Source organism: Phyllostomus hastatus, unplaced genomic scaffold (assembly GCF_019186645.2).
Source record: "Phyllostomus hastatus isolate PE091 unplaced genomic scaffold, TTU_PhHast_1.1 phas_scaffold_39, whole genome shotgun sequence".
Lineage (NCBI taxonomy): Eukaryota > Metazoa > Chordata > Mammalia > Chiroptera > Phyllostomidae > Phyllostomus > Phyllostomus hastatus.
The window spans coordinates 22,765,497-22,787,540 of NW_025334028.1; the positions used below are offsets into that span (position 1 = coordinate 22,765,497).

The 22,044-nt window shown below is 32.0% G+C and overlaps 1 protein-coding gene across 2 annotated transcripts in view; it reads right to left on the reverse strand.

Annotated features, from left to right (window-relative positions):
- Nucleotides 1-7,099: 7,099 nt before the first annotated feature.
- DNAJB14 (DnaJ heat shock protein family (Hsp40) member B14) overlaps nucleotides 7,100-22,044 on the reverse strand; it is a 53,511-nt gene continuing 38,566 nt past the window's right edge. The window contains exons 4-8 of one of the 2 annotated variants that reach the window (XM_045820211.1): nucleotides 17,562-17,747; nucleotides 15,887-15,981; nucleotides 15,033-15,142; nucleotides 14,029-14,201; nucleotides 7,100-11,909 (exon numbers count right to left, since the gene is read on the reverse strand). In XM_045820211.1, the coding sequence (XP_045676167.1) occupies nucleotides 11,785-11,909; nucleotides 14,029-14,201; nucleotides 15,033-15,142; nucleotides 15,887-15,981; nucleotides 17,562-17,747 (689 nt within the window). In that variant the 3' untranslated portion in view covers nucleotides 7,100-11,784. Of the gene's footprint in view, nucleotides 11,910-14,028; nucleotides 14,202-15,032; nucleotides 15,143-15,886; nucleotides 15,982-17,561; nucleotides 17,748-22,044 lie in introns of those variants that run through there. The other variant, XM_045820212.1, reaches the window with a different exon arrangement.

Here is a 22,044-nt window from a genome sequence, read left to right on the forward strand (position 1 = left end):
TTTTTCAGACGATGGCAAAGTCGACAGTCTGGCATTAACATATCCTTCTATTTTACTTCTGAACTCATTCTAATGTGAATCCTATACTCAGCCAAATTTATTACCTCACTGTTCCAGCAAAATGACTTTTATTTTCCTCACACTGGTTCTGGAGGCTCTTTTCGCCAGGAATGATTTCTTCTGTTGTAGGGGAGGAAAAACTTCCTTCTACGCACTTGGGTGTTGTGTGTGGGCCTAAGAATTAATCTGACATAGATAGCAGGAGGAAAATCGTACAAATTTATGTATTTTTACATGTAAATGGGAATTCCCAGAAGGAAAATGAAGATCCAAAGAAGCCACTAGGCGCAAAAGTTTATATACCTTTTTACACACAAAAAATGACAAGTTGTGGGGATGTGAATAAGACAAAGGGGCTTAGGCTAGAAGCAGTAGTTGTGGGACAGTGACTTAAATATACGAGGCAAAATAATGAGAGATAAGGGTGTTATTTTAGTAGGTTTGTACAGGTCCGTTTCAGCATCAATTCCCAGTATATGGTGTTAGGAATGTTCTCTTCCTAGCAGGAGGAAGGAACTTTCTCATAGGAATTGTTAAAACCTGATTTTAGGTAGAAAGGGGAGAAGATGCCCTTACTGTATCTTCTGTTTCATAGTGCCTTAGGCTCATAATAGTCAATATGCCAAAATGTCATATTATGGGGTGGCATATTCTGAACATCTTCACTCTCTACCTTAGCTATTTAAATCTTGTTTCCCTGTTACACCTCCTCATCCATAACATTCTCTCTGTCTAATGTTTTTATATATCAGTCGACATACAATATTAAGTGTACAACATAGTGTTTAGACACACTACTTATGAAGTGGTCAGCCCAATAAGACCAGTACCTATCTAACACGATACAGAGTTATTACATCATTGACTATATTCTCTATGCCATACTTTACTTTCCCATGACTGTTTTTATAACTGTTGATTTGCACTTCTTAATACCTTCTCTTTTTTAACCAATCAACCCAACCCCCTCCCATCTGGCAACCTGTGTTGTTCTTTGCATCTGTGTGTGTTCATTTATTTTGTTTTTTATAGTACACATATAAGTGAAGTCATATGGCATTTGTCTTTCTCTTACTGACTTCACTGAGCATAATGTTCTCTAGTTCCATCCATGCTGTCACAAATGAAAGATTTTGTTCTTTTTTATGGCTAATATTCCATTATACATATGTACTACATTTTTATCTATTCATCTATTGATGAACACTTAGATTACTTCCATAGCTTGGTTGTAAATCATGCTGCAACAAACATAGAAGTGTATATGCTTTTCAAATTAATATTTTTGATTTCTTCAGATAAATTGCTGGCTGGTAATTCTGGTTTGTTTTTTTTGTTTGTTTTTTTTTTTCAGGAACCTCCATACTGTTTTCTGTAATGGCTGCACCAATTTACAATTTTTACAATTCCATCAACAGTGCATGAGGATTCCCTTTCCTCCGTATCCTGGCCAACACTTATTGTTTGTTGATTTATTGATGATAGCCACTCTGACAATTGTGAAGTTGTTTTGATTTGCATTTTCCTGATGATTAATGATATTGAGCATTTTCCATGTCTATTGGCCATATGTATGTCCTCTTTGGAGAAATGTCTATTCAGGTCCTCTATCCATTTTTTAATGGAATTCTTTCTTTCTTTAGTATAAAGTTGCATGTGTTCCTTATATATTTGGGATATTAACCCCTTATTGGAGGTATCATTGACATGAATATCTTCCCTTTTTCAATAGTTGTCTTTTTGTTTTATTGATGGCACTCTTCACTGTGCAAAAGCTCTTTAGTTTGATTGTCCCATTTATTTTTCTTTTGTTCCTCTTGCCCAAGGGGACATATAAAATTTACATATACATATATATGTGCATATACATATATATATGTATGTATATATAACTACAAACAGTGTTAAAGAGTTTACCGCTTATTGTTTTCTTCTATGAGTTTTATGGATTGGGACCTTACATTTATGCCTTTAATTCACTTTGAATTTATTCTTGTATATGTAAGGAAGCAATAGTTTTATTTATTTTTGCATGTGTCTGTCCAGTTTTTCCAGTACTACTTATCGAAGAGACCAGCTTTACCCTACTGCGTATTAATGCTTCCTTTGTCTTGTATTAGTTGACTGCATAGGCATGGGTTTATTTATGGATTGTCTATTCTATTTCAAAAATCTCTATGTCTGTTTTTATGTGAGTACCATGCTGTTTTTTTACTGTAACCTTATAGAATAGTTTGGTATCAGGTAGCATGACACCTCCAGCTATGTTATTTATTCTCAAGACTGCTTTGGCTATTTGGAGTCTTTTCTTGGTTCCATTTAAATTTTAGGATTTGTGGTTCCATTTACATTTTAGGATAAAATGTGAGAAAATGTCATTGGTGTTTTGATAGGGATTGCATTGAATCTATAGATTGCTTTGGGTAGTATAAACATTTTAAAGTTATATGCTTCTATTTATTTGCATCTTCTCTATTTTATTTCTTTATTGCCTTATAGTTTTCCAAGTACAGGTTTTTTACCCCTTGGTTAAGTTTATTCCTCAGAATTTTATTATTTTTGATACAATTATAAATGGGGTTGTTTTCTTAGTTTCCCTTTCTGATAATGTATTATTAGTGTATAAAAATATAACCTATTTTTAAAAATTACTGATTTTTAGAGAGGGAGAGACAGAGAAAGAGAGAGAGAAACATTGATTTGTTGTTCCACTTATTTATGTATTCATTGGTTGTTTCTTGTACGTGCTCTGACCAGGCATTGAACCTACAACCTTGGTGTATTGGGGTGATGCTCTAACCAACTCAGCTACCTGGCCAGGGCGCAACCAATTTCTGAATGTCAAATTTGTACTATGCTTCTTTACTGAATTTACTCATTATAATAATCATTGTTTTTCTTTTTTGGAGGATTATTTAGGGTTCTTTTTGTATAGTATCATGTCTTCTGCAAATAATGACAGTTTTACTTTTTCCTTTCCAACTTGGATGCCTTTTATTTCCTTTTTTTGTCTGATTGCTGTGGCCAGGACTTCCAATACTGTGTTGAACCTAAGGGGTAACAGTGGATATCTTTGTCCTTTCTTCTTGATCTTAAAGAAAAAACTTTCAGGTTTTCACTATTGAATATGATAGCTGTGGGTTTGTCACATATGCCCTTTGTTATGTTGAGGTATATTTCCTCTATCCCCACTTTGCTGAGAATTTTTATGATAAATGGATGTTGTATGTTGTAAAAATCTATTTTCTACATCTATTGATATAATCATATGATTTTTATCCTTCATTTTGTTTATGTGGTGTATCACTTTAATTGATTTGCAGATAGTGATCCAGCCTTGCATCTCAGGAATAAATTCCCATTTGATCATGACATATGATCTTTTAAATGTGTTGTTGAATTTGGTTTGCTAATATTTTGTTAAGGTCTTTTACACCTGTGTTCATCAGGAATATTGGCCTATAACAATTTTGTAGTGTTTTTGGTTTTGGTATTAGGGAAATCCTGACCCTGTGAAATGAGTTTGGGAGGCTTCCTTCCACTGTAATATTTTGAAATACTTTGAGAAGGATAGATATTAATTTTGTTTGAATATTTGGTAAAATTCACCTGTAAAGCCATTTGGTTGAGGACTTTTATATGTTGAGAGTTTTTTGATTACTGACTTGATTTCCTTGGTAGTTATCTTTCTGTTCAGATTTTGTTTCTTCTTGATTTAATCTTTGAAGATTGTATGTTTCTAGGAATTTATATATTTCTTTTAGTTTGTTGGTACATAATTGTTCATTATATTTCCTTATGCTCTTTTATATTTCTGTGATGTCGGTTCTCACTTCTCTTTCATGTCTGATTTTATTTACTTGGCCCCTCTCTCTTTTTTTCTTGATGAGTAAAGGTTTATCAGTTTTGTTTATCTTTTCAAAGAACCAGCTCTAGGTTTCATGAACCATTTCTATTTTTTTTAGACTCTAATTCATTTATTTCCACTCTGGTCTTTATTATTTCCTTCCTTCTACTCTGGGCTTTGTTTCCCTTTTTCTAGTTCCTTTAGGTGTAAGGTTAGATTGTTTCAGATATTTCTTGTTTCTTGAGGTAGACCTATACTGCTATGAATTTCATTCTTATAACTGCTTTGACTGTGTCCCATAAACTTTTAAGTCATTGTGTTTTCATTTTCTTACGTTGTAAGGTATCTTTTGATTTCTTTCATGATCTCATGGTTAACACATTCATTGTTTAGTTATCATGTTACTTAGCCTCCCTGTTTGTGTTTTTCAGTTAAAAAATTTTTTTTAATCTTCACCTGAGGACATTGTTTTTTCATTGCTTTCTGAAAGAGTGGAAAGGAGAGAGAGAAACATCAATGTGAGAGAAGCATCAGTTGGTTGCCTCCCATATGTGTCTGGACAGGGGATTGTGCATGCCTGGACCAAGGATCAAACCCACAATCTACATATATGCCCTGACCTGGAATTGAATCCATGACCTTTTGGCTATGGAACAACACTACAACCAACTGAACTACATCAGCCAGAGCTTCAGTTTTCTTCTTATAATTGATTTCCAGCTTTATACCATTGTGACTGGAAATGCTAGATAGGATTACTATCTTCTTAAATTTGTTGAGAGTTGTCTTATGGCCTAACACGCAGTCTATCCTGGAAAATGTTCCCTGTGCATTTGAAAAAAAGCTATGTTTAGCTGTGTTTGGGTGAAATGTTCTAAAAATATCAATTAACTCCATCTGATCTACTGCATTATTTAAAGGCACTGTTCCCTTGTTAATTTTCTGTCTGGGTGATCTACCCATTGATAACATTGGGATGTTAACATCTGGTACTATTACTGTACTATTGTCAATATCTCCCTTTGTGTCTTAATATTTGCTTTATATATTTAGGTCCTATTACATTGAGTTTACAGATGTTTATGATAGTTATGTCCTCTTATTGGATTGCCCCCATTATCATTAGGAAGTGACCATCTTTGTCTCATTAATCCCCTTGATTTAAAGTCTGTTTCCTCTGATATAAGTATTGCTTTCCCATATTTTTTTCATTTCCATTTGCATGAAATATTTTTTTCCCTTTACTTTCTTGATCTAAACAGAGTCTCTTGTAGGCAACAGATGTATGTGTCTTGTTTTTTCATTCATTCAGACACCCATGTCTTTTGTTTGGGACATTTAGTCCATTTACAGTTAAAGTAATTATTGACAAGTATGTAGTACTGACATTTTATTAATGCTTTCTGATGATTTTTATAGTTATCTGTTCTTTTATTATTCTCTTTCTTTATGTTGATGACTTTCACTAATGTGCTTGGAATCCTGTCTCCTTATTTCATGTACACCTCTTGTAGACTTTTGGATTGTGGTTATTATGTGCTTCCTATATGCCAAATTATCTTTATAGTAGTCACTACAATTTTTGCTCTCCCCTCCATATTCATCCACTTGTCATTATTTTTAGTTCTTTTGGGCGTGTTTATGTGTATCCCTTAATTTATTGTTGTAATTACACATGATCTTCATACTTTTGCCTTTTAACTTTTGTACAAGCTTTATACTGGTTGAGCCACTGCTTTTCTTATATGTATTTGCCTTTGATCGTGATTATTATACATATTGTAAATTCTGTTACCAACCTGAGACCCACAAAAATCCCACTTGTTCGCTAGTCATCTGAATCAGTGACAATGACTTCTTCAAACTGTCTTCTTTCTAAGCTTCTTTTTACCCTTCTTCTCTCTCCCTCCACTTTAACAAACTATTTCATCAGGAAAGTGCAACCCATACCATTATCCTACCAACACTACATATCTACCTGCATTTGTACCCATCCTCTGTGTATTCCCTTCTGAAAGAATGCTGGTGGCATCTCTTAAAGTAATTTTTCCATTTTGACAGTGGATCCTATATCCTCTGGACATATCAGGTATTTAATGCTATTATCCCTTTTTCCCTATCTTCACTCTTTTCTACTTGCCCCTTTATACTAGAATAAAAAATTAGTTAAGATATTCTCCCATGTAGTAAATAGTAAGGTCTCATGTAATAAATTGAAAAAAAAAAAAAAGCCTCCTTTAGAAAGCACATTCTCTCCCAGCTACCACCCTTTTTCTCTATTCCCTCTATAGCCAAAATTTTGAAAAGTTTTAATTGCTGTTTCTATTTATCCAAAACTCAATCAATTAAATAATTCCCTTGATTCTACCTTCTGGATATCTCTCAAAATCATTTACTGATCTAGATTCCTACTCTGGTGCAAGCCACGATCATCTCTCCTTTGACAATTCCTATCCTCTTACCTTCACTTTTGCCCTTCACTCTTCTCTACACAGCAACTAAAATGATACTTTAAAAACCCAAATCTCATAATTACTTCCTTAAAAACCACAAAGGTTTTCTGCTGACTTAGAAGTCCAATGATCACCTTCATGGTTTATACATGGTCTTATGGAATCTGGCCCCTATCTTATTTTAATTCTCTAACTTTCCCTGGCTTCCTTATGCCATACTCATACAAATTGTTTTCACTGCCATAAAGTTTCTATGATTTTTATCAATTTAACACACTCTGTCCCAAACATTTCTCTAGAATTCGCCTCACTCCTACTCTTATCTTTTGGGTGTCAGTCTCTGCTCACTTTGTCAGAGAAATCTTCCCTGGTCCTCCCAAAGTGGGTTAAGTCTTCTAGATATATGCTGTCACCTGTACCTTGTAATTTTCTTTATAGCATTCATCATAATTATAATTAGTTATTTACTTGACATTAACCTTCCTTGCTAGATATAAATTTCATAAGGTTTTTTTGTCTTGTTCAGTGATTAATTACTTAGCTCCCTGCCTGGGATATAGCCGGTATTCATACATTTATTGAATGGCTGAAAGAAAAAAATAACTTAGTAAGAGTATAAAACATGATAACAAATCCTGTAGAGAACAGACCTTTTTATTCATATATTGAGATAAACTGCAGAGACTGAAAGACAAAAAATCATAAATCACTCAGAACATTAAAAATCAAATTCATTTTCTTTAAGAGTTCTCACACAGAAAATTTTATTTTATTAAGTCTGATATAACATTAAATATTTTACAAATCAGACATTTCATTTTTAAATCTAAATGTATAATTTAGAATCCATTATAGACAAAGTTAAGATTTCCTATACCAGTTTCACTTCGTTAGCTAATACAAGGCTTCCATTAAAATTCCATGACACCTTGAAAATGACCTGCAGCTTTTAAACATACATGACTTAAATGGAAAGTCTATGTAGCAATACATAAACAAAAACACAAACATATATGTAAGAAGCATTTCTTAATACAGATAAGTTACAAAGTATCATTTATGTGTGAGTTTCTTCTCCCTGGCATAGTTATCCAACTCAAAAAATTTCATTTTGAAATTGACACTTAAAATACTCCAATGTCACTGAAAAAGTCCCACCATTTTAGTGGTGCTCTCAAGTGGCAAAGTTAGGATATCAGATTGGAATGTCCCAATTCTTGTGCTGAAGTGAATGAGACTTGCTCACATTCATGCCGGGTGTCATCTGCTATGCAGTTACTAGACAGTTTGGCAACCAGTAGTCCCAATTTTCAATAATAAATTAAACTAAGACATTTCAAGGAATACTTCTTACCACCTACATATTTCCAGATTGCTAGATATATGAAGATATAATTATATTTGAAGTACGGGCCTTACAACAGGAATCTGTTTTAAAATACAAAAAATATTAACAGAATTCACACCAATGAAATTCTGTGGGCTGACTTTCAAAGTTAGAAATGGGAATATCCACTGCTAATGGAAGCCCTGCTCTGTGCAAACGTAGTGTGGTATAAAATAATCACACATTTGAGGTATTAGCTGGAAAAAATATTATATACAGCTATACACGGACACATCCACAGAATATTCACAAATCTATTGGCCCCAAAACCAGCAGATAATAAATAAGGAATCACGTACCAAAAGGAAAAAGTTACACACAGAATTTACAAAAAAAATGTGGTTACAAAATCCTTAATATAAGGAGTATGTTTTGAATTAACCTTTGAGGGAAAATGTTTCCATTTATATGAAAATATCTATTTAAATAGTAGTAAAACAAAAAGGAAAGTCTGAATTCTAGGACTGTGTTGCCTGCCAGATTATTAAAGGGATATGCAAGAATTCCTTGAAAATCCTCATTCTACCCACTTTTTGTTAGGATATTGTTATTAGATGACTTTTTTTTCTCACTGGTTTATAGAAAAATTTATGGATTTTTACTAGGTGTAGTCCAATGAGGCTAATAGACAAGGCTTTTTAGCTATTTAGTAAAGATTAAGATTCTGATTTATATTGTTCATTTTCAGAAGTTTTTCTCTTCTGAGAAGAAAAGATTATGACTACCCTTTTAGTTTGCATCACTTAGTATGAAGATGGTAATATGGGTAATACTAAAGCCAACCTTCATATGTGGAAGCTAAACAAGTGCACAAATTATCCTTTTGAACCATTTAGTTCTTTAATGCAATGCTTACTGAACTGGAAAAATGGTTCATTTGGACCTCAGGCCAACATCAAGAAATATTTCACCGCCTTAACAAAGGTGGGAGATTTATTTTTAAAGAGTTTGTAGGAATACATAAGTAATATTAACATGTCATGTATATTAAATTAACAGCTGAATTTAAAAATACTGCAAATCAACAAAGGGACATCAAAATGTTAATCAGTTTTCTTGGTTGCTATTTTACATACTAGTGTAGCTGAAGATTTAACAGGAAGAAATGTAAGCATAAAAGTGCAATTAAAGTAAAGGGCTGGAATTACACATTCCTGTTCTGTGAACACCTGAGCTGACACAAAAGAAGAGTGCTGTAATGCCTTGGTATATACATATGAGAAAGGACTTTCTTTTCTCAACCAAATCTTTGTAAATCATAAATAAGCATGTAATGATTATGAAACAAATACCTATTTCAGCATTCAAATGTAATGTTTCCAAAATATATTATTTTCACTCACTGGATGGACTATAATTTGAAATTTCTCATTGTTGAGAAATAAATTCTCAGATTTCATTAAAATAAATTCTGAAACTTGCAAATGACTAGCATTTATTTGAGAACTAAGGGATCAAAAACAGTAGAAGGAAAAGTATTATTTATTTCCCCTAAATCCTCACAAGGACAATGATGCTTGTGTATATGTGTAGAAGGGGTAAAAATGTAAAGCATTAATAAATATAATTGCTACAAAACTTCTAAAATACAGTTAAGAAAAGCTAGTAAAGTGGCACTTAAAGAATGAGGGCTTTTAGATAATGATTAAAATAAACAATACGAATTTACAAATGACATTGCAAAGCTCATATAGGTAAAAAGCTAAGATGACAAAATGTTGGGATTTTTAGAAGTAGCAAAAAATATGGAAATCTCACATGTTAAAATAGCTAAAAAGTTTTATTTTGTAGAATTAACCCCCCAATTCTAACATACTTAGTTGGGCTTTCACACCATAATATAGGTAACATTAAGGACTTAATCTTTACTTGCATATTTTATATGTAGCTTAAATTGTCAGGCACTCAGTCATTTCTCAAAATTGTTTGAAAATATCATCAAACACACTTCCCCCAACATTTTATGAAATGGAATGGAATGCAGCAAGGTAAGTGAAAACAATATAATAATACTGTCCAAAGCCAAGTATAACTTCTTAATACATAATTTCACTTATTTTGATAACTTCATCTATTACCTTAAAGCCAGGATTAAGGGAAAAAGAATCAGTCAACAAGAGTCAACTCCTATAAGCATCAACCACAGTCATGTAAATATCCCAATATAATGGAAAAATGGATGAAATTTTTCATTTATAAGTTTTCTGATGCATACAAACTTTCACAATCAGAATGTTGTGATTTTCTTTTTTTAAAATTCATTCTACAAGCTCAAGAAAATATTTAAAGTTGTATTTTCTTTTAAGCACTACTATTTTTTTAAAGGTGGCATTTCTAAAAGAAAAGAAAGTTGGTTAAGCTGTTCAGTTTTCCTAGGACAATACATAGTTTAGTTTAACCTACTAACTCAATTAGGTATTTCTATTGATTCATCCAGAAAAGGGACACAAGAAAATATTTTTAAAAGAATGGTCATTGTAACAGTTTTGACAGATGCTATAGATTAACTACATTCAGAAAAAAAATCTTTCAACAAAGGAATACAGCAACTTTAACTAGCATTCTCTCATATTAAAAAAAAAAACTATCAAAGATGTATTCATGTTCCACTGAGTACAAAACAAAATTATTAAAATATTACAATGTTAAACACAAGATTAGAAATCAACTAGTTTCATACCCAATATAGGCACTAAATACTTCAATTTCCAGCTGATTTTTCAAATTTATATTATGGATTTGACTACAAGGAGCTTATTCCTACAGGATTAAATGAATTACTCAAGGGTGAATAGATTTTAGGTCAGAATTTTATAAGGATAGCTTGCTATAAATCACTATTCTACCTGCTGCTGTTTCTGCTCACTGTTGCAGGTGGCCAAAAAGATCATGCCCTGATCAAATAAGTGTGCTGTGATCTACTTACATGTTTAAAAGTTGGCAATAAGGTTAAAAGGCACAAAGCAAAGTAGTAATTTTTTTCCTATTACTTATTTGTAGAAGAATCTATTTACTTTTGGGTTCTGTTTAAATGATCACTAAGAAGAAACTATAATTTTCCACACTGGTGAGGGGGAACAGGTAGGTCATCTTCATAAATTTAGCAGCCTTCAAAGACATATACTGGAGTTGGCAAAAGTAGGTTTATAGTTGTGAGTACATGAAACAGAGTTTATTCTTGAATCATTATCCACTAATTATTGTATTACTTATTTGTACTACAACTGTAAACCTACTTTTTTGCCCTCCCCTTTATACAAACATTTAGGGGTATTTTAATAATTGAAATTGCAAATGACAAACTGCCATTTACTGTTAAAGACCCTTTATGTTTAGTATCTATATAGCCATTTCCTCATATTTTCTTTAAAATCTATCAGTATAGCATTTCATTTCTATGCATGGCTTTGCAATTAAACTAAATAAGTAACAAACTGATACTCTACACCAGTTCATTTATCTCAATATATATTTTTAAATATAATGGTAATATTAAAATAGGTAATAATGCTATAAGATTTTACACAAAGTTAAACAGCTTTTGTTTTTTCTTTTGGAAAAAGTTTCATTGTTTAAACTCCACACATTTGACATCTGACAAGGAACATGTAATTCTGTCACAGAACATTTATTCCATCAGTTTAAACTGAAGTGTCTCATAGAGCTAAACACTAAAAGAATTCACATTAAAAAAAAAGGCAATAACCTGTATATACACAAAATGATCATTCCATAAATATTTACATAAGGGAAAAAATGGAGAATCACTAAAATTGGAAACTGCTACAGGTGTGACAATCCTTTCTTTAGACATTTTTACTTAGTAATCAGATAAGCTTACAGAAGCATAACTAAAATATTGTAGTTTTTAGTTTCTTATTATTTAAAGGAGTCAGTAGGTTATAAACAGTCCAAGATTTCAGGGACCAACTAATTTAGTTTAGTTTTTACTAACAAATCTTCTTTAGCTCTCATGATGAAACTAAATTCACAGAAAAAATAAATAGTATGCTAAAAGATATAAATAAAATTACAGTTCATCCTCCTTTATAAAGACTGGTTAGCCGCTCCAATTCTTTACAGTTATCCATGCTCAAGGCTTCTGCCTTTCTTCGAAGTCGCTCATCTCGGTACACTTTTGCTGCGTATTGCATATCTGTTTCTGTTAACAAACAAAAATACTTTGCTAAGTAAATAATAATTTAGATCACTGAGTTGTTTTAACCTAAATGATGTTTCATAGATAGAGGCCCTTCAAATACTTCTGTTAACTGACTTTCTAAAAATAGGAAAAAATCCAATTGCTACCTTTAAAAGCCATTTGGAAACCTAGCATGTAAAAAACACAGAGCTGTTCAGGAAAAGAAGCAAGGATAGAATCCTACCAACCTTCTCCCTCCACTCTAGTCCCCAATGGTTTAAGAACTGCTCTAAAGCATCATCTTGACTCCTTACCCTAAAGATATCCTATGCTATTCAGTACTGCTACTGTTTGTTTTTGCTGTGACCTTTTGTTAAGGTTTCATGTTACTTAATTGTGCCAAGACTTAGAAGTAGAAAATTTTGAAATCTTTTTGAGTTTTCTTGTTTCTACACACACACACACCCCTTACTGAAGGAACACAAATGAGAAAAAAAGCTTACACTACAATCATAGTAGTGATATTCACCAAATAAGTACTTCTGAGGCTGCCTTCAGTATGTGGAATGCATTTTCTTACTAAAGAAAAGTAAATGAACTATAAATCAAACTTTCTTCAGGGAAGTTATCTCTTATTTTCCTGTTATTCTCAGCCATTTCATTGTTTGTTAACACTTCCAAAGGGTAGCAGTGCTTAGAGGGGATGTAACAAAAAAAGGGAAAAAATGGAAAACAGTGACCATAGTAGAGAAAGTTAGTCAGGACTACAAATAAGATACTCAAAAGTAAGAGTGTTACCTATTTTTAAAGATCTTCAAAAATGATCTTTATGCAATCAAATCAGGCTTGGATTTTAACAACTAAATAAATCAGTTCACCCCTTTAATTAACAAATGAGGCACTTAAAAAATCCATTTGCAGCTGATTCTTCCCAAATGAGGTATATTAATCCAAAGTTCACAGGGATAGTATATGGTAGAATCTAGATTCCAATCCAAATCTCCCACTCCTAGTCTAATATTCTTTCCATTAACTCAAATTATTGTATTTTATAAAATACCTATTTTACCAATCTAGGCATTACAAACGTGTTGGAAGTGAATTTAAAACACAAAAACCCTGGCAAAAGACTATACATTGGACAATAACCTTTTTGATATTAACTTATAGAACAATAAATTAATTATTGTCTTAACAAGTGAATCTCATCTTAACAAGTGAAACATTAAATCAATAGATTAATTAATGTTACAGAGTCCCTCCCCATTTCCATCTTCATTTAAAACCACTAACATAGATGTGCTGAGCTTGAATTTTATTTATTTATTTTTTATTTTATTTTATTTTTTAGATTTTATTTATTTAATTTTTGAGAGGGAAGGGAGGGGGAGAGAGAGAGAGAGAGAAAGAGAGAGAGAAGGAAAGAGAGAGAGAGAGAGAGAGAGAGAGGGAGGGAGAGAAACATCAATGTGCGGTTGTTGGGGGTTATGGCCTGCAACCCAGGCATGTACCCTGGCTGAGAATCGAACCTGCGACACTTTGGTTCGCAGCCCACGCTCAATCCACTAAGCTACGCCGGCCAGGGTTTGAATTTTATTTTGAAAATCTCAAGCCTATGCAAGAGTACTGCAATGAACACCCTAAAACCCTTTACTTTGATTAATTCTTCACATTTTGTCAAATTTGCTTTAGCTATCTCTACAATAAAGCCTGCTGTTATTGTTGTGGTGATATTATAACTTTGTAGAACCATTTGAGAATAAGTTACAGATATCATGACCTTTCATTCCTAATTACTTCAGCATGTTTTTAAGAACTGCTTTCTCTTACATAACCACAATACAATTTTCAAATTGAAATTTAACAATGATACAATACCATTATCTAATATCTAGTCCATATTCAAACCTCAAAAATATTACTGATGACAAAAATCCCCACAAATACCATTTAAATCCTTGCTATATGCAAAATACTGTTACAGGCTGAATGTATATTAAAACATTTTGTCTCATTTAAGTATTGAGCTCTGATTATGTACTAGGCAATTCTAGACTATTCCTTGAGTAGGGAAACCTGCAGTTATCAAGTCCCAAGACTTTGAATACGTTTTTAAATATTAAGCATTTGATAAACTTACTCTGTTGTCTTTCTTTCCAGCAATTATTTCGAATATTAGTCACATAATCTTCTTCCACACTTTTTTCAACCTTTTGTAATAACATTCCTTTATATTCATTTTTAAAGTCCTTGTTGACATAATAAACAACACCCAAGTTTTCTGTCTGCATTTTAATAGTTTGTCCTGATCCACTGTAAAAGAAAATGCTTGCTCATTATTTTTAATTAAAACTGTACAGTCTGATCTGCTAGTATAAATAAACCAAGCTAACAAAATAATGAAAAATAATTAAAAAGTCATTATTGGTAATCATTTATTTACATTATTTCACATCACCAACCACTATCATTCATGTCATAAAAAAGTAATCATATTTTATTTAACAATCATTTTGATACAGTATGTTCTTGTAAGTTCTCTTAATTTTTAGTTAACATAAATCTTGAAACAAATATAAAGTTATCTCTTATTTTTAGATCAATGTTTTTAATACTGTAAAATCACTGGCAATATGATCTTATAAAGTCTCCTATAGGTTCCCTTGAACATAAATACCATTATTATAGTGAAGTTTCTAGAATAGATGCATTAAATTTCTTGTATGCACTCACCTTATATATAAAGTACTTTATGGAAAAATACTTCATATAAAAGAAATTTTTTATTTCATCAATATTTTACAAACAGAAGAGTGAAATCAATTTCCCCTTAATAACAAAAACCTATGTGAAATTAATGGAAATTCTATTTTTGTCTTTAATGTCAACATATTACATTAATTGCTATCAAATTTAAATAGTATAGCACTTCAGTCTTTATCCACAATGGAAAAGATGTAAACAACATAATGTTTTATCACTTGAGTAACTATTTTAAAAATTAGGCATTTTAAAATCTGATATACACTTACAGTAATAGAAGATATGGCACTTAAAAGCTGAAATAAGCACAAGGCCTTTTAAGGAAAGCCAAGTAAGAAACAATTGTAATTCTTTTTTGTAAAACGTCACTTAGCTACTTACGATCTGGGATGTAAGGAATAAGGAGGATTAGAGACCATCAATTGACTTAGTAATGACACGAGGATCAACACAATAATCGGCATCAGCTGAATAAACACAGAAAAACCTCCCTATAAAGAAATCATCAAAGAACAAAAAACTGTAATATAACTGTACTTGTCAATAATCCATCAGCTGTCATGCATTTTTAGAGGCAGAAATGATATTTGAGATCTGATTCAGTGTTTTCAAATCTGTCCGAACATACCAACTTCCTGAGGTGGTTCTTAAAATACAGCTTTCCAGGTGCTTCACCTAGTGATCCTGATTTGGAAAACACTAATACAACCTAATCTTATTTTACAGACCAGGAGTTCCCTCTCTCACACACACAGACCCTATCAAATATGCAGCAGGTGCCCTTTTACTTTGGATTTGAGGGGTAGAACATGGAAGCTGATGAGTGGCAGAGTGAGGGCCCAGGCCTTTTAATTTATAGTCTAGTGCACTTTCCACTTACCTTTCTACTTCATGTGATTTAATTGCTGTATGCAATTAGGTATAACTGCATTAAAACAAGGAAAGTTACATCCAATTTAAGTTTTTCAGTGTAAAATCTAAATTCTTTAGGACCAACAATAAGACATAACCTTCAAAATATGCACACTGTGGGTTACCTTCATTAGAATCACAGAAAAGCACATTTAAAGGTGTCATATTGTTCAATCACCGTCCACCTTGACTTCTACACGTACTCCCCTAATATCTCTAAGAGACATTCTAGTCAATACTTGCTCTATTTTCAGACAGCTCTAATTGCTTTTTCAGAACTGAAATTTGCCATTTTACAATTTGTAATCATATCATAAACATACATCTCCTCTTTCTTCTTCTCTTTCATGTCCACTATGTCGATGCTGATGTTGTTGGCTATAACCAGCTCGCCCATTTGAAAACGAATGTACGCTACCTAAAAAATTAAAAGCAAGGTTAAATTAGGGAGACCAATTATGATAAAAAATTATATTTTCCTTTACAAAGAAAATATTTTTAATTTTTATTTATACTTTGAACATTTAATTTTTAAAAATTACTAAAATAATGCATTATTGAATAGTGAAAGCTTATTGTCTTCTCTTTTTGTGAGTGAAAGGTGGACAGAAATGATTCTTCCCAGACTTTGCTTCCTTTAAAAATTAATTCTTTTTTCATGAAAACTTGAATACAAGTTCTTCCCTAATATGTATACATGAAGAACTTTCATTGTGGGTGGTTGTTTTTACAAACCTTAGATCATTACTCTGAAACTCTGCTTTCTGCATTCATCTACTAATCACAAATATCTCTAAAAATCAAAAGACAGTGATCTAATTTATTTTTGGAAAGAAAAAAAAAACAGCTGTAGAATACACTATGGTAGAGGTGGACCACAATTTATTTGACTATTCTCCTTCTGATGGACATTCAAGTTGTTTTCAAATAAGGTGACAAACCAGAAATGGCTCCAACTGACAAAGTAAGCTATATTAAAAAAGCAAATAAACTGTGAAAAAACTATCAGAAAATTCACTATTACCTGAAAGACTTTTGATTGTTCCTAATATATTATTAGTCAGAATTATTATTCTGAATATTTTTGAGAGGTAATTATATATCCTAATATTTCAAAATACAGATTATATTTCTCAGTCAATAATTTGTATTTATACATCATCTTCCCTACCAGGATTCTTTATAAAATGCCTATTAATGACCATCACCTTTCTCAGTAATATTAGGACAGGGCCACCAGACCAAATTACAATTCTAAGTTTATAAAAATTCTCCTAACTTTGAATGGGATGTTTAACTTTAAAATGTAAGGAAATGTTGTAAAAAAAAGACTGGAGCTTTAATTTTGAACACTTTAGAGGAGCTGCATTTAAAGAAAATTAATTTCCACACAACGACTCACAGTAAATGTAAGCAGAGTTTAGTACTACTTATGCTATTATAAAATCTATTCATTTAGTAGTACCTCTATAATATTTTATTTTGATAGCCTGCAGTAATTATTTCTATCTTAACATAATTTTAAAAACCCACTTACTTTTTATATAACCTACAAATTAGATATTTTAATAGTATGTCAGTGGAAAACACCTCTACATTTATCCAAATTAGCAACTGACAATATTATAATAAAATATCTACAAAGATCCCCAAGGAACCAATGTCAAATAGTTGTCCACAGTCATAATAGCACTTAACTAAGACATTGCCACTGGATTTCCTACTTACATATCCTTTCTTCAGCTTTACATAAAATACAGAATATCTGTACTCTTCATTTCTTTGTATTTTCAATTAAAATATGTTCTAGGAAAAAGGCAGATTTACAGTAAATGTAATGAGTCTAACATTTTCTTCTACCTTCATGAAAAACCATCACAGGATAATAATAATGTAAGAAACGTAGGGAAGAAGGTAGATGAATCTCTAAGTAACCTATATGGAGGTAAGAATCTTCAGCTTTGTAAAATATAATATTTACAATTAACATTAAAATACCTGAAGGAAATCCACCACCGAAAAATATATTAAACAAGTCTTCTGGAGTTATATCAGCTTCACAACCTCTATGGAAATTAAATCTACCATTGTTTTGGTGATTACATGCTTGTTCTTCATTGCCTGTGAGGTCATATTGTTTTCGTTTTTCTGGATTGCTTAAAATAGCATAAGCATTTCCAATCTCTGCAAAAGTAATGAGTAAAAGTTGATAAGCAAAGTTTTTACATTTTAAGACTACCCCATATAAAAAAAACTGTCATATTAACAACAAAAACTACTTGAGGCTAATTAATAAAACAGTAACAATTTCTTTTAAAGGTATTATACTTGCTTGCAATTACACATATTATTACCTCCCAATACAATTTTTTATACTACACAGTCAAGTATCCCTACTACCTTAAATATAAAGGAATGTTGATCTTACTTTCCTACTATTGTGCTCCATACCCTAATATCCTGCTTCTTCATTTTTGAGTATCCTAATCTAGTCAATTCATTAGCACCGTTCAAACCTATAATAATAGCAGTAGCTAGCTACCAACTGCTGGGCTCTGAACCCAACCCATGGACCCCAAACCTTATTACATTATCCATTATTATACCCACTGTACAGATGAGTTGCCTAAGGTTCACAAAGTTTAGGGAACTTGTTCAAGGTCAATTTCTTTTAGCACAGCAAGTACACTGTATGCAACCTACATCATAAATCTTATTTTGCACGTTGCAGCTATTCTGCATTCTATTCCTGAAAAATTTATCCCTCTTAAAACTGTAAACTCGCCCTGGCTGGCGTAGCTCAGTGGATTGAGCGCAGGCTGCGAACCAGGCATCGCAGGTTCGATTCCCAGTCAGGGCACATGCCTAAGTTGCAGGCCATGGCCCTCAGCAACCGCACATTGGTGTTTCTCTCTCTCTCTCCTTCCCTTCCCTTCCCTCTCTAAAAATAAATAAATAAATCTTTAAACAAACAAACAAACAAACAAAATCAAAACAAAACTGTAAACTCCATGAGGGTAAGGACTGTGTCTATGTTTTCACTGCATTATCCCCATGGTTCAACATAAAGTCCAAATTTGTTTTTGAATAAATCCAGATGATCTTTAGTTTTACCCTCTCACTTTGTTACTTTCATAATATTTATTTTTAAGAATTCTACCTTCCATCTTATGCTCCTGAATCCAAAACAGGCAATGGTATAGGGGGTGATCATTTCATAGTTATATAAATTTATCATCACTATATTGTACACCTGAAACCAACATAATATGGTACATCAACTGTAATTGAAGAATTTTTAAAAATTATTTTAAAAAGAGGCAATGGTACATTGGTTATCAAAATATCTTCCTGAGGTAATTTATAAAAGTATAATGCTTTCGTCTAAAAGCAGAACTACCCTATTCTCATTCTAACATTTCTAATAATTAAACATTTCATAAATATAGCTTGCTTCTTAAACTACATCACATAAGCCTCTTGCAATGAGATATTTTAAAAATACTTTTTGAGTCCCATGTGATTGCTGCCACAGGTATTGTGAAGCAAATAGGCACTCATTAGGTAGTTGTTTGGGGCTGATCACGTATCACATTGAAATTAATTAAATACAGATACTCTGGAACTTTCTTCTGATAGGGCTTCTTAAACCTGGATTTTAGAGATAGGTCTCAGATGGTATGGGAACCCTAATGCATGAAAAATTAGGTGAATGATCCATTTATTTGAGGAGATGGTCCAAAACTTTCTTTATATTCTCAAATAGATCTATGACTTAGAAATGTAGCCATCATTTATAAAGTTGTTTCAGTGGGAAAGTATAAGCAGAAAGCCCAACAATGTACTTGTAAACACCACCAAGGTATTAACCTGTAACCTAAAAAAAAATTAAAAAAATAAAATGTCTATCAATAAATATCTGCCAAAGTTGTACTCTGAGTAATAATATCAGCTTTAGAGTTTAACCTCTATTCACTAAATGGACTATTTCAGGTAATTTCATAATGTTTTTACTTTTTAAAGTAATAATATGTTGTCAACCCAATTCTATTTTTAAGGCTTTGCATTTTTTTTTTTAATTCCAGGAATGGGTGTAAGTGGAAGAGGATAAAGAGGGATAACTGGTAATGGAAAAAAATACAATTAAAAAAAGTATTCTAAAAAAATTCCAAACATTAAGATATTTCATAAGATACTTGTGAAACACTTTCATAATACATAATTAGAGACATGTAAGAAAATTTATTCCATCCAATGTGCTAATTTTCTATTAACTTACTTTGTGCTATACCATAATCAAAATTTTTTTCAGTTCCTTATTATTTAGAGAATGAAATTCAAAATTTGTTTCGGTATTCAAATAGCTTACAAGATACATTTCTAGTACAGGCTCAGTTACTTCACAAAAAGGCATTTTTCCTTTATTTACTTCTCTTTAACTTTTTTATTTTGAAATAGCTTTATATTCACATAAAATTGTAAGAAATGAGTAATACAGACAGATCCCTGTACCTTTTCAAATTTCTCCCAATGGTATTATCTAGTAAAATTATAGTACAGTGTGATATAGGGTACTGACATTGGTACAATCAGGATATAGAATATTTCCGTCACCACCCTCATGTTGCCATTTTATCGCCCTACCCACTTCCTACCCCTCCACCCCCTCTTTAACTCTTGACAACCACTAATCTAATCCTTATTTCTATAATTTCAGCATCTCAAGAATGTTACATAAGTGAAATAATGCAGGATATAAGCCACAAAAAACCTTTTGAGATTTGCTTTTTTCAACCAGCATAATTATTTGGGGATTGATCCAGGTTGTTATGTAAAACAATATAGTTCATTGCTTTTTATTTCACAGTATGGATACATTGTTGTTCTATCACTCACCCACTGAACAGCATCTCAAGTTTCTAGTCTTGGGTACAGGTTTATGTATAAACATTAATTTTCACTTATTTGTGATAAGCGCCCAGGAGTGCAATTGCTGGGCTGCATGGTATCTGAATACTTAGTTTTTATGACAAGTTGTCAAACTGTTTAACAGAGTGACTGTCATTTTACATCCCATCAACAATGTATGAGTGATACAGTTTCTCTGTATCCACAGCAGTAGTTGGTATTGTCACTATTTTTTATTTCAGCCATTCTGATAGGTATGTAATGATATCTCATTTTAGTTTTGCTTTGCATTATTTCTAATGGCTAATGAACGGATGTTAAGAATATTTTCATATGCTTAGTTGCCATTTGTATATCATCTTTAGTGGAATATCTCTTCTTGTTTCTTACCTATTTTCTAACAGAACTGTCAATTTTTTAAATTTGAGTTTGGAGAGTTCTTTACATATTCCAGATATTAGTCCTTTGTCAGATATGTGTTTGGCAAATTTTTTCTCCCTTCCTGTTTGTCTTTTCATCCTTTTCATAGAGTCTTGGCAGAGCAAACTACCAAGCAAAACTTTAAAAAGTTTTAATGAAGTCCAGCTTACTAACTTTACCTTCTATATAAATCATTGCCTAGCCCAAGATTCTAAGAAGTTGCTCGCATTTTTTGCCGACACTTCAAAAAGTGTTCTAAATTCACGATTCATTTTGAGTTCATTCTTGTATTAAGCATGAGATCTAGGTAAAAGTTAATTTATTCATTTATTTATTTCACCTATGAATATCCAATTACTCCAAAACCATTTGCTAAAAAGGCTGCCTTCCCTCTAGTAAATTGCTTTTGCGCCACTGTAAAATAGCAACTGGGTATATTTGTATGGGTCTACATCTGGGGTCACCAGACTGAAGTCTATCACTCTCTCAATACCACACAGTTTTAATAACTGTAGCTATAAAGTAAGCCCTCAAATCAGGTATACTGCTTATTCCTACTCTATTCTTTTAATAAACTTTTTTATTTTTTCAGATTCTTTGCCTTTCCATATGAGTTTTAGAATAAACTTGATTTTATTTATAAAAAAGTCTTGCTAGGTAGGATTCTAACAGGCACTGTGTTAAGTATATGTATCAATTTGTAGAGACTTGATATTTTTACTTTTTTTGACTCTTCCAATCAATGAACAATTATTATATTTATTTAGATCTTCTGATTTCTTTCATTAGTATTGTATAGCTTTCAGCATACAAATCCTATACAAGTTTTGTTAAACATCAAACTGAAAACTTTTGCACAGCAAAGGAAACCATCAAAGAAATGAAGAGACAACCTACTAAATGGGAGAACATATTCGCCAATGGTATATCCGATAAAAAATTAATATTCTAAATTTATACAGAACTCATACTACTTCAAACCAAACCAAACCAAACCAACAATTCAATTTAAAAACAGGTAAAGGACCTGAATGAGACACTTTTCCAAAAAGGACATAGAGAAGGTGATAGACATATGAAAAGGTACTCAATTTTGTCAATAAGGTCACTAATTTTGAGAGAAATGCACATTAAAATCACAATGAAATATTAT